The sequence below is a fragment of the Fistularia commersonii genome, chromosome 15 (genome assembly GCF_037954325.1).
Source record: "Fistularia commersonii isolate RoL2024-O1a breed Wild chromosome 15, RoL_Fcom_v1.0, whole genome shotgun sequence".
Lineage (NCBI taxonomy): Eukaryota > Metazoa > Chordata > Actinopteri > Syngnathiformes > Fistulariidae > Fistularia > Fistularia commersonii.
The window spans coordinates 18,417,501-18,429,330 of NC_141298.1; the positions used below are offsets into that span (position 1 = coordinate 18,417,501).

Here is an 11,830-nt window from a genome sequence, read left to right on the forward strand (position 1 = left end):
GAGGTCCACCAAGTTCTACTCTTTGTGACCTCTGTATCACTGACAGTATTCTAATTGTGTGTGTGTGTGTGTGTGCATGCAGCCACGCCCAGAAAGCAGCGTCGGGAGCGCACCACCTTCACCCGGACCCAGCTGGACATCCTGGAGGCTCTGTTCTCCAAGACCCGCTACCCAGACATCTTCATGCGGGAGGAGGTGGCGCTGAAGATCAACCTGCCGGAGTCTCGTGTGCAGGTGGGGGGGCGTCCCGGGCCCGCCGGGGTGGGGGTGCAGGGTGCGGGTGCGGGGTCTCCACGGTCCAACGGGGGGAGGGGGCTTCCCGGCAATATCGGGGCGACGTAGACGACGCCTTGGCGACGTGTTCCTAATATTCCGCCGCCCGTCTCCAGGTCTGGTTCAAGAACCGCCGTGCCAAGTGCCGCCAGCAGCAGCAGCAGAGCAGCGGTCAGTCCAAGCCGCGGCCCCCCAAGAAGAAGGCCTCCCCGCCGCAGGAGCCCGGCGTCCCCGACCCGGCCGCCAACCCTCCGGGCTCGTACAGCCCGTCCTCGGGCCAGCCGGGCTCGGCCCTGGCTCCCGGGCCGGCGGGCGGCGGCGCGGCGGTGTCCATCTGGAGCCCGGCCATCTCGCCGCTCCCCGACCCGCTGGCCTCCTCCGCCGTGCCCTGCATGCAGAGGCCGTCCCCGTACCCGCTGGGCTACGGCCAGCCGCCGGCCTACGGCCAGGGCTACGCCAGCACCACCTCCTACTTCACGGGCCTGGACTGCGGCGCCTACCTGTCCCCCATGCACTCGCAGCTGTCGGGCACCGGCGGCGCCCTCAGCCCCATCACCGTGCCCTCCATGGGGGGCTCGCTGAGCCAGTCCCCCGCCTCGCTGTCCTCGCAGGGCTACAGCACCGCCTCCTCCCTGGGCTTCACCTCGGTCGACTGCCTGGACTACAAGGACCAGCAGGCCTGGAAGCTGGGCTTCGCCGCCATGGACTGCCTGGACCACAAGGACCAGAACTCCTGGAAGTTCCAGGTGCTCTAGAGAGCCGGGGCTCTCGGGGGTCCGTCCAGTTTGTCTCCGCTGGCCCGAGACCACGTCCGGAGACGCGTCCGCCCAAGGAGGCCGAGCGCCGGGCGTCTTCCTCGCCGGGCCGAGCGAGAGCGGCGCCCCCGGCGGTCTCCTCCGGGCCCAGTAGACCTTCTCCTGCGGGCTTTGGCTTCGTTCAGATGTTTCTTTGAGTTTTTGAGTTGAAAATGTGTGATTTGGTTTCTTCTAGCGTTCAGTGTTAGTGCCCCCCCCCCGTCCCCCCCGGTGTGAACACGGAGCGGGCCCGGTCCAGACCCGGTCCTGGTGAGGTGCAGTCCTGGCCGGGTCGGGTCCAGGTCCAAGCGGGGCGCGGGTCCGGACCGGGTCATGTGACCCGCCCTCCGTCTTGGTTATTTTAGCTGATCTGATTGTGGGAGCGTCCCAATCCTCTTAGCCTCCCTTCAGCAATGCCCTAAGTGAATTAGTTGGGATTATTGCCCCCCCATACCTTCTTCCACCCCTTCCCTCCTTCCTTCTTTCCCTCCTTCCTTCTTTCCCTCCTTCCTTCCCCCCATTTTATCTCTCTTTGTCTCCTTCCTCATTCTGTCTCTGTAGTTCAGCTCCGACGCATTTCTCCTCCCATGGTTTCAGCCTCCCGTCTCAAAAACCTGTCACCCTGCCCCCCCCTTGCCCCCCTTGCCCCCCCAAAAAACACCCGTCTTGCTGTCCCCGGAGTGGTTTCCCTCCCACCCACCCACAAAAAACCCTCCTTGTTCCGGCTCATAATCCTAAAACGACCCGATTAGTGACACACACACCCTCTCACACACACATGCACACCCGACCCCGCTGTGTGTGCTTGTGTGTCGGGGCTCCGGCTCAGGTCGCCGCAGGAAACGTCCCGTCTGGTCCGGGTTCTTGCTTGCGGCCCTTCAGTGTGTCAGCGCCGTGCGGCTCTGCTTTGGGAATGCCAGCGTTTCCTGCCTCGTCCTGCGACGGGAACGATGGGAAATCCTTGTTGTGAGGAAAGGTTTATCTGTGGGGGGGCAGCAGCCGGGCCGGGGCAGCAGGCCGGGCCGGGGCAGCAGGCCGGGCCGGGCCGGGCCGAGGCGGAGGCGGAGGCGGGGAGCTTTTTTTGCACTCGGCACCGTCCTAATCCTGCTCTGCTCAGCTCTAATCCCTCGGCCCTCCCTCTCCCCCTCCTGATTGGTTAATCCCTGAATATGCACACTCTGATTGGTTAACCTCACGGAGGGTGCAGAGCCGGTAATCCCCCCCCCTCCTCCCCCAGACATTTGTCCTGTAATCCCTGGGAGGAGCAGATGTGATGGGGGATGGAGGCCGGCAGACCTTGAGGACCGTGAACGTCAGGCGGAAAAAGCCGGCACGCGGCCGGAGGAGGAGGAGGAGGAGGAGGAGGAGGAGGAGGAGGAAGGTGGATGGAGGAAGGTGGATGGAGGAGGAGGAAGGTGGGCGGCCGGCCTGGAAAGAAGGTTTCTTCCGGGAACGGCAGGACCGCCAAACTCTGCCACCGGCGGTCGTGCCGGGCGACTCCTCGGCTCGGGGGCGGAGAACCGTCGTCCTCCGGCGGCTCCGCGGGGGGAGCCGGGCTTTTTCTAATCTCTTTCTGCCAACGTTTAACCACACAGGCAACAAGCAGTCGAGCGGATCGAAGACAAACAGACAGAAAACGGAAAAAACGTAGTTCTGTCATCCATCAGACGCAACATCTCCCTAAGACAATGTCTGAGGGCACACTTTCCCCTTATGCACACTGACTTCCTGTCCCTCGGAGGAACCGACAGTTAGAAAAACAGGCTTTGTTTGAAAAGACACATATCCGTTATTATTATTATTATTATTATTATTATTATTATTATTGTCATAGAGAGAAGACCAAATGTGTAGACAATAGTCATGTTTGAGAGCGCCCTGCCGCTCCTCCGCCTCTTGTGAAGAGGAACGGGAGCTGAACCGTCTCGGTCCTGCCGCCCCCCAAAGGGCCGCTGAGATCGGCTCCCGAAGACCCACTGACAGTCGGACAGACCAGCCTTTGCGTGGGTTCCGATCCGACCCGGGTCTGTCCTCGTCCCGGGTCTGGATCTGAGGCCCGGAGGTCGGGTCTGGGGTTCCTCGGGTTCCCCTCCTGAGGCGCGGAGGTCCGACAGGAGTCTTTAGATGACATGAATATTTGCAGTTGTTTGAATGTCATATAGCTAATAATCCCCCCAAACTGGTTCCCACTCTTCTCACACCACGTCTATTTGTTTTGCGATGTGTTTTTTTTTTTCCGCGCGCTTCGCACCCCGCTAGAGCCACTAGGGCCGCTAGGGCCGAGCGCTGCCGTCTCCTGCTGAGGAGGCCTGCAGGCTCCATCCCGGGCGGCGAGGAGAGCATCCGCGAGGACGCTTCAGATCCTCATCGGATCAGCCGTGACGGCGCCCGGCTTCACCAACGGCCGCTTCCAGGCATCTAGACGTGGTTCAGACTTTCCCTTTATCTTGATGCTGTACCAATAAAATAAGAAGAATATTCGGAGGTGTTGTTTGAGTCTGACATTTGAAGAACACACTCGTCCCGCGCCGTCTCATCCCTCCCTGATCCCTCCTGCGTCCCATCGGTCGCTCGTTGGACGGCGGGAGGTCGGGCTTCACCGGCGCAGCGCCGCCACGAGATGGCGAGAAACACCCGTTCGTCTGGCTTCCACGAACCCGAGGCCTCGACTCAAAATAAAACCGTGCGCCACTAAACTACTGCCTTTTTGAAAAGTGTAAGAAAGACCACGTTTGAAAGTAGGATTTATAAAATATGCCTTCCGTCGTGTGCTGAAATCCCTTCCCCCCTGGAAGGAATCTGTCTGTCCGTGAATTCGATCTGAACCACCGAACCATTGTAAAGTGGAGGCGAACACAAGAGAAAGGCGGATAACTTCACACCCGCGGCCCAAACGGAAAGGTGGCCCTCGGCTGTTTCCATCAGCGACGGTCATCGGGAACGTTCGCTTCCTCACACGGGTTTTCCTTCGCACAAATACGGATCAGCTGGAAATCGAATTCATCTTTCGTTCCATAACGATCGGTGTGTTTGAGACGAGCCGTCGCTCGCTTCGTCCCGCAACTCCACTTCTTTGGAGGAGGATCAGCGCGTCACCAGACGGGCCGCCGACACTATTCTTACAATACGGCCGGCACTATATACAAAGCCACTTTGTCCACATTAAATACGACAACGACCCCGAGGTGAACATATTTGGAGTCGACCTCTGACGCGTCGCAGGAAGTGGCCTTGGTCGTTTCAGGGTTTAACCCCAAAAAACGGCCATTCCCGACCCCCCTCACTGCTCTGGTTTCAACAGAGATGTTTCCAGTTTTCCCACTGGTGTGATCTCAGGCAAGAGTAAAACACCCAGGGTCGGATTTTGAAATGCAAAACAGAAACACACATTTTTAAAATGTAATTTATACTTCTGCTCATGTGTTGATCAAAACAATACAGAACAATCATTCCTCTAATATCCAATCATCCTGCGATCAAACCTTTACCTTATAAGGACTCACTTCCTCCGGATGTGGACTGTTTGGGCCCAGTGGCGCCATCTAGTGGCCGGTAGAGGAATCGCAAGGCTCGCTGCTCGAAAACACGACGCTATCAAAGTTGATCGGTGATCAAACCGATATTCCCCCAAAACACATCTACTTCTTGGTTCATCATCTTATTGATCAAACGGAAGGAAACCGATCATTTGAGCAAACAAGACCGTTACCGTGTTCGGGCGGAAACGCCGCCTGTTGCTAGGCAACGGGCTTCAAAGCAACTGTTGGAAGGTTCTCCTTACTTGTGTTGGCGGCGCATCATCTCCACAGCAAAGAGGGAGGGACGGACCAACGGCGATGGAGGCTGGAGGAGACTAGAGGAGACTAGAGGAGGAGCAGGCGCTTTCTCATGTCTCTGGGTGCAAACTGGCGTCAGAGGGCCACAGCAGAAGGTAAAACCCCCGGAAGGTCGTTTTCTCCCGTTAGAGGTGACCTCACGGTGAAGGCTGCGGGTGGAGGTCGTTCGGCCTCGAAGACCAACGATCACACAGGGACGCCGAACGACAAATGAGCCGCTTTCTGAAAAAAGTTTGCCGATGAAGAAGGTTTTTCAAACGAGCAACTCTCAAAGCGGAGCGTGCGTTTCCCAGTTGCTACAGGCGACGTCTCGAAGAACGCGAAGCATTTCTCCGGACGACTCGTGATCGATTTCCATTCTCGTGCCGTTGTGTTTTCCAAGCAAAACACCTGTACAACTACGGCTTATCTTTTTTTTCCCAACGACATTAACGCGTGCCAACCGTCAGGAGGCTGAGCCAAGATGGCGGCCCGGGGCCGTCGGTTTCTGGGTTGGAACGTTTCGTCTCCGGGATTCAAAGTTCCCCCGTGGACTTCACAGGTCGACCGCGTCCCCCGGGCCGCCAATGCATTTGAACGTAATCATTAAGTCATTACGGGGTGTCTCGTGGTCATGGCTTGGTGCTGTGTGTCACTGTAGCGGATCCACTCTCCGGCCCGGCTAGCCAGATGTCCTGGGGACCCTCCTGGCCGACGGTGCGGCCCCAGATGCAGGTCCAGCAGAGCCTCTTCGCCCCTCCGGCCGCGGCTCGTCCCCCGTCCGCGGAGGCGGCGCGGCCGAGACGGAGGTCCGTCTGGCGTCCCCGTTCTCCGAGGAACCCTCTCCCGCCCTGCACCCGCCCCGGCCGGTCCGGAGCGGCTTCCTGCCCCGGGTTCCGGCCGCCCTCCCGCGGCCCCATGAAGTTCGTGTCCAAGCGGCCGCCGCCTCTGACCTGGCTGCTCCCCGAAGTTCCCCACGCCATCCCCGCCGCCACGCCCGCCCACCTTTCCTGGCCTCCTCCTCCGTAAGAGGTCCGTCCTTAAACATTCGCCCGTCGCTTTCCGCGACCGACCCTTTTCTTACGTCCCCCGCAGCTTCCAGACGGGAGGAGCTCCGCCACCCAGACGGCGCCGTCCGCCTCCTCCGCCCGACAGCTCGGAGGGTCGCCGGCCAGAGGTGAAGGCGCCCGCGCCTCCGTCTCCTCGTCCGAACGCCGGAGAAAAGTTCTCACGGCCCTTCTGTGCCGGTCAGGTGCCGGAGGCGGACGAGGAACCTGGCCCGCGGCCCCCGGACCTCCCGCCCGGCCACCGCGACTTCGCCGAGGTCTGGCATCTCCGCCCGGCGGAGCTCCTGCAGGTGAGGGAGGAGCGGCGGAGCGGGTGAGGACGCCTCCTCGGACGGTCGGGTTCATCCTCCTCCTCTGTCTCTCAGGCGGAGTCCGGCCTGCAGGCAAACCCCTGGAGCTCGAGACACATCTCGGACCCGGCCGACCTCCGCCAGCAGGAGGGAACACGGGGGGAGGAAGCGGAGATGTCGGAATCCCGAGATGGACGCCGCGGGTCGGTGATACACCGTCCGCACGGCCTCTTCGTCCCGACCGTCGCCTTTACTCCTGAATGTTGAGTTCTGGAAGTTATCCAGCAGGTGTCGCGCTCCTCAGCAGAACATCCTCTGCAAGCCAAGTGACTTCTAAAGCTAAAGTTGGTGGGTTTCAGGGAGGAGACGGAGACGCACCTCCACCTGGCAGGAAGTGACTGCAGCAGGAGAAGAAGGCTGGAGGAATCAACTCAGGAGTCCAACGGGAGAAATTAATTGTATGTAAATTAAAATCAATTTCGTCTGATGAATCGTCGTCTCTTTCTAAGCGTCGCCCAAAAACTTGACAATTAAAGTGTCGCAAAATGGAGGGAGAAGATGAGGATGAAGATGAGCAGCGGCACAAAGGAGGTCAAACACTCACAGGTGTGAGGAGAAGGCCTGCGCGCTGGCGGCAGCTGAACGGCCGACCGGGACAGGAAAGAAACGGCTGGAAGATTCTTTGACGCTTTTTCAGGACGACAATGGGAAGAGAAGCGGCGACCGCTCGCGAGCAACAACACGAACTCCAGCGTCTCCAGGAGGGTCTCCGAGAACCATCTGGTCTACAGCTCTTCTGGGGGAGGAACGGCCACATGCACGGCACACAATGTCGAACTTCCTGTTTGTGGGCGTGCACAGATGTGGGCGGAGCTGACGCGCACGGCCGCGCGATTTGAGCCCATCCATGAGCCCACGTCTGGCCCATCCATGAACTACGTATTTTAAAAGGTGAAGTTAGGGCCTCACACAAACATCTTCGAGGACGCCAGAAGCAGAACAGCAAGCAGCAGAAGGTCTGCTGTCTGGAGAGGTCGCTTAGATCCTGCAAAGCCGTCGGGACTTTCAGGAGGCCTCCAGGATGCCCGTCTGGGCGGCGGAGTGGAGAAAGCTGCCGTTTCATTCTTTTTTGCCGTTTTTTCGGCGCATCGTGGACAGCCAAGGAGCACACAAAGCCCGGCGTGTTTTTCACACCTATTTATTACTACCATAATATGAGAAATTTGGAAAATACAAAGATCAGCTTATTCATACGTCTGAAAATCTTGAGGAATACGAAAAATATAAAAGAAAACAAATATGAGGTTATATTGTGTATCACAAATTTTGAGAAAGAAACAATTACAAGCTCAGATCTACAGAGTGCAGGAGACACGGACATGCAGGTCTAACTGTCGCTCTAGCGCCGGTCTAAACGGGTCTAGCGCCTACGGGTGAACACAAGGGACACGGAGGCCGGATGTCCGAGCCGCCGTGAAGTGACTCGGTGAGATGGTGCAACAGCGCCTCCCCGCGGCCGCCGCCGGAACACACGCTCTCTGGGAAAAGAGACAAGCCCTTCCTGATTTTCGGTTTCAAATCAGATCACTGTGGAAAGGAAAACGACTGAACGCACAATATCGACAACACCAGCTGTGTTTTCTCCTATTTTAGTGACCCAAGTGGTGTGAATTTTTGCAAGTGTAAAAAACAAACCAAAAAAACTCCATATCCACACCTATTGTCAGGATTCTGAAGAGGTTGTTGTTGGCGTACAGCTTGTATGGAAGCTCAGAGGTCACACGCGTGCACAGGACGACGGACAGGCGCCTCCCTGGGCGGCACACGGGTGTGAGTGTGCGCAAGCGCGTGTGTGTGTGTGTGTGTGTGTGTGTGTGTGTGTGTGTGCGTGCATGCGTGTGCTCTGACGGGCGGAGGCGGGGAGAGCTGAGCCGGAGCAGAGGTCTCGGGGACTAGTTTCAATAGCACCCTGCTGTGGAAGTTGCAGCTCCCCTTAAGCAGACTAGCCTCCGGGCCGCGGCTCCGTGTGCTTCGCCTCCGTCCGCCTCCACCCCAGAGCACCCGCAGGCCTCCGGCTCACAGGCGGGCTTCGCGCTGACACGGCCGCGTGCGTGATCTTCCAAACTTTCCACGCGCACAAAAGGGTACCCTAAAAACATTTGGTGGAGACGGGACACAAACCTCTGAGAAACCAGACTTTGACATATGTCTATCTCTTCATTATCAAGATTACTCTAAAGTCTACTGAGAAGCTGGGCAGGCTGGGTACGTGGGGGGGGAGTGGGGAGTGCAGGGGGGGCAGGGTGAAGAATAACAGGACAGAGGAGAGGCTGAGGAGGCTGAAGAGGCATCTAGGCGCGCTCTCCACGGATTCGGCGGGCCAGCTGGATGTCTTTGGGCATGATGGTGACACGCTTGGCGTGGATGGCGCACAGGTTGGTGTCCTCAAACAGGCCCACCAGGTACGCCTCGCTGGCCTCCTGCAGACACACATCAGAGGGAACCGTAAGATATTCACACACCGCACACCTGCAGGAGAAACTTAAAAGATATTCACACACACCTGCAGGGGAAACTTAAAAGATATTCACACACACCTGCAGGGCACCAATGGCAGCGCTCTGGAAACGCAGGTCAGTCTTGAAGTCCTGGGCGATCTCTCTCACCAGGCGCTGGAAGGGCAGCTTGCGGATCAGCAGCTCAGTGGACTTCTGGTACCGACGGATCTCTCTCAGAGCCACGGTGCCGGGCCTGCAGCAGGCACACACACACACACACACACACACACACACACACACACACACACACACACACACACACACACACACACGAGCAGAAGGTCAATACACAGGCTACTAAACACACCAGCAAGCAGGATCTACAGCAGGCAGCAGTTTCTCACAGCAAGACACATGGTGATTTTTTTTTAAATGCTAGAGGCCCAGTGTTCCTTCTTGGGGAGGTTGGGTCAGGTTGGGTCAGGTGGGGTCAGAAGCTCTGAGGTGCCTCCAAGATGTCTGTTAGCTATGATGGAAAAGCAGTTAGTCAACAAGACCCCGAGATTCCCCCTCTCGCCACAGACTCCTCCAGACCCACAGAGACCGTTATTTACTCCAGACCTCGGCCACGGAGCGCAGCACGCCAGGGTTTCGTTCCACATTCATAAAAAACTTTCCTCGCATCCGCTTGGCCTGACAAGGGACAAGGACTCAGGGTCTGACAATCTCCGGCTCCGGCCCGGCGGCAGCTCCGCATCCAGGCTGACATCTCTCCTCAAACTGAATATTACAATTTGCGTGAGGATCTTTAATGTCATTCGGACCAGAATGAAAAGGAGATAAATGCAGGAAAGTGTGGAAAAAGACAGATTCCCGATGTCTCATCTTCCCCAATCTAATATGAATATCCTCGACCTCCTCAGGTCTCCGCCACCGGACAAGTCGGGCCGGCCCATAAAGCGGGTCATGATCCCCGTGAGCGTCCCCGGTCCTCTGGTACCTGTAACGATGAGGCTTCTTCACCCCCCCGGTGGAGGGGGCGCTCTTGCGGGCAGCCTTGGTGGCGAGCTGCTTGCGAGGAGCCTTTCCTCCGGTGGACTTACGAGCGGTCTGCTTGGTACGAGCCATCACGACGAAGAATCACCTGAGGGGGAGAATGGGAGGACAGGGTTTGCATGTGTTATACAAACTACTCTGCAGCAGGTAAACAAAGGGAGGCTGCAAGCACCAGGTGTTCATCTGCCCCCAGTGCAGGGGTCAGGGGGTCAGGGGTCAGAGGCTGGCGACCTTCAACTCCAAATCAACATTTTGGATCAGAAACACAACGAGAAACCCGGGACGGGTTGAATTTGCAATGCGAGGGAAGGCGGGACGTTGCGGGACGTTGACTCCAGCTCTTCTCGTCTTCACGACTCATCGTGCGCGCCTTCGACATGCACCCGCGATGACGTGCACCCGCGCGGGACCCAGAGGTGTGACGTAATGACGTAGAACCACGGATGTCCGTCGTCCCACGTCAGCGGCGTGTTTTGCTTTTCTTATTTGTGTTTTCCTCCGCGCTCCCACGGGGAAACTTTCCCCGGCTCGGCAGCTGCGCTCTCCCGGCGCTCCGAGCCAATCGGCCCGCGCCGGGCTCCCGCCGGGACCAATCAGGGCGGGAGGCACGTCATCGTGGAGAAAGGCACCAATCGGCGGCATCCTCGCTCCGATCCAGGACCAATGCGCTGTCGGTCTGTCACATTTGTGGGCGGGGCGGGCGGATCTGGCCCCGCCCCTTGGCGCAGGCCGATGGCCGCGGACTCGGTGAACTCACCAGAATCTAAGCGTTGAGCGGGACGCGACCCGGAGCCGCTTCTCCCCCGAAAGCCCCGCCGAAAGCCCCCGACGGCCCGCGTAAGACCGCCGACGGGACGCGCGGGACTCCCGTCGCTTCCCAAGCAGCTTCCCTGAGGTGGGAAACGGGGCCGACAGTGGAAAACCGGCTGGAATTAATCGGCGGCGCGAGTGAAAAGCCGCTCGATGCCGCGGCTGCCTCTTCCCCCGAGAAACCCGACGATTCCCACCCAAAAACTACTTTACACGCGTCGTGTTGGTGGGCAGACGGCCGGCGCGGCTCCCCGCCTCCAAGAGCGCGGCGCCGCGGCGACTCACCACGGTTTTTCCGAGCGCCTTCTCTTCGCTGCTGAGCGGCGGAGTCCGATATTTACTATCCCCACACAATGGAAGCACAGGCAGCGGGAGCAAAATGGCGGCCTGTCAATCATGGGCTCCCACAATGCACCGCGCGGGTTTGTAAACAAGCCCGAGTCCAGCAGCAGCTAACAGCTAGCAGTTAGCAGCTAACAGCTAGCTAACAGCGCACAGGGTCGCAAGGAAGGCGTCCGCCTGGGCGGGTCGCTAGCACGGCGTTAGCGGCTCCCCGGCGGACGCCTTCCTTACGACCCTCCGATGCGGACGCCGTGCTTGTCACCCTTTCGAGGCGGACGCCGTGCTAACGACCCTCCGAGGCGGACGCCCACCTTGCGACCCTCCGAGGTGGACGCCGTGGTAGCGACCACCCAAGACCAAACCGAGCTAGCGACCCGCCGCCCGCTTCCACCCGGGACTCACGCCCGAAGGCTGCGAACTACCAAGTCAAGCCATGGCGCTCTAGGCGCTTTTTCATCCAGAACCAAACGAATCTGCTTTAAACGATTCGAAAAGTGGAGTCGATGGACGGCCAGAATGAAACACGTGGCTTTTAAATCCGTATTTTCCCTTCACAATTTGATAGGGCGTTCCCTTGTAACAGTTGAAACCGTCGGGTTCACCTGTGCAGCAGCAGCTCCGGTCCTGCTTCTGTTCCGTTAAGTGAAGCCACGAAGGTCTGCAGAAGAACAGAGGAACCAGCGAGCATTCTCTTCCCCTGTGACATCACACAAAACTCTTCTTCCCCTGTATTACATCACACAGAGGCCCGCTTCCCCTATCTGACATCAACCACCTCGTTCTGTGTGACACGTCGACCTTCACAGCACTGCTGCTCCCCCTTTCCCTGCAAGGTCACGCTTCCCCCGCTGGACCTTGCAGTCTGCTTCCCCCGCAGGCTCAGGG

At 58.6% G+C, this 11,830-nt stretch overlaps 3 protein-coding genes across 4 annotated transcripts in view; 2 read left to right on the forward strand and 1 right to left on the reverse strand.

Moving 5' to 3' along the window:
• Positions 1-1,732, forward strand: part of crx (cone-rod homeobox) — a 2,437-nt gene extending 705 nt beyond the window's left edge. Inside the window, exons 2-3 of the mRNA XM_086160170.1 lie at positions 83-234; positions 390-1,732. Of these exons, the coding sequence (XP_086016296.1) occupies positions 83-234; positions 390-1,028 (791 nt within the window). The 3' untranslated portion in view covers positions 1,029-1,732. The remainder of the gene's footprint in view (positions 1-82; positions 235-389) is intronic.
• A 3,840-nt stretch (positions 1,733-5,572) lies between these two features.
• LOC147226740 (uncharacterized) lies at positions 5,573-6,605 on the forward strand. The gene is made up of 3 exons (XM_086160408.1): positions 5,573-5,907; positions 5,978-6,239; positions 6,315-6,605. Exons 1-3 carry the CDS (start codon positions 5,573-5,575, stop codon positions 6,504-6,506), a joined length of 789 nt encoding a protein of 262 aa, XP_086016534.1. The 3' UTR covers positions 6,507-6,605.
• Positions 6,606-7,421: 816 nt separating this feature from the next.
• h3f3c (H3 histone, family 3C) lies at positions 7,422-11,676 on the reverse strand. 2 transcript variants are annotated; one of them, XM_086160177.1, is made up of 4 exons: positions 11,548-11,676; positions 9,738-9,881; positions 8,837-8,990; positions 7,422-8,719 (listed from the first exon to the last, which is right to left on the reverse strand). In XM_086160177.1, the coding sequence occupies exons 2-4, from the start codon at positions 9,863-9,865 to the stop codon at positions 8,591-8,593; spliced, it is 411 nt and encodes a 136-aa protein (XP_086016303.1). In that variant the 5' UTR covers positions 9,866-9,881; positions 11,548-11,676; the 3' UTR covers positions 7,422-8,590. The 2 variants fall into 2 exon arrangements, with proteins under 2 accessions (XP_086016303.1, XP_086016302.1); XM_086160176.1 differs by lacking the exon at positions 11,548-11,676 and adding an exon at positions 10,889-11,003.
• Positions 11,677-11,830: the final 154 nt, after the last annotated feature.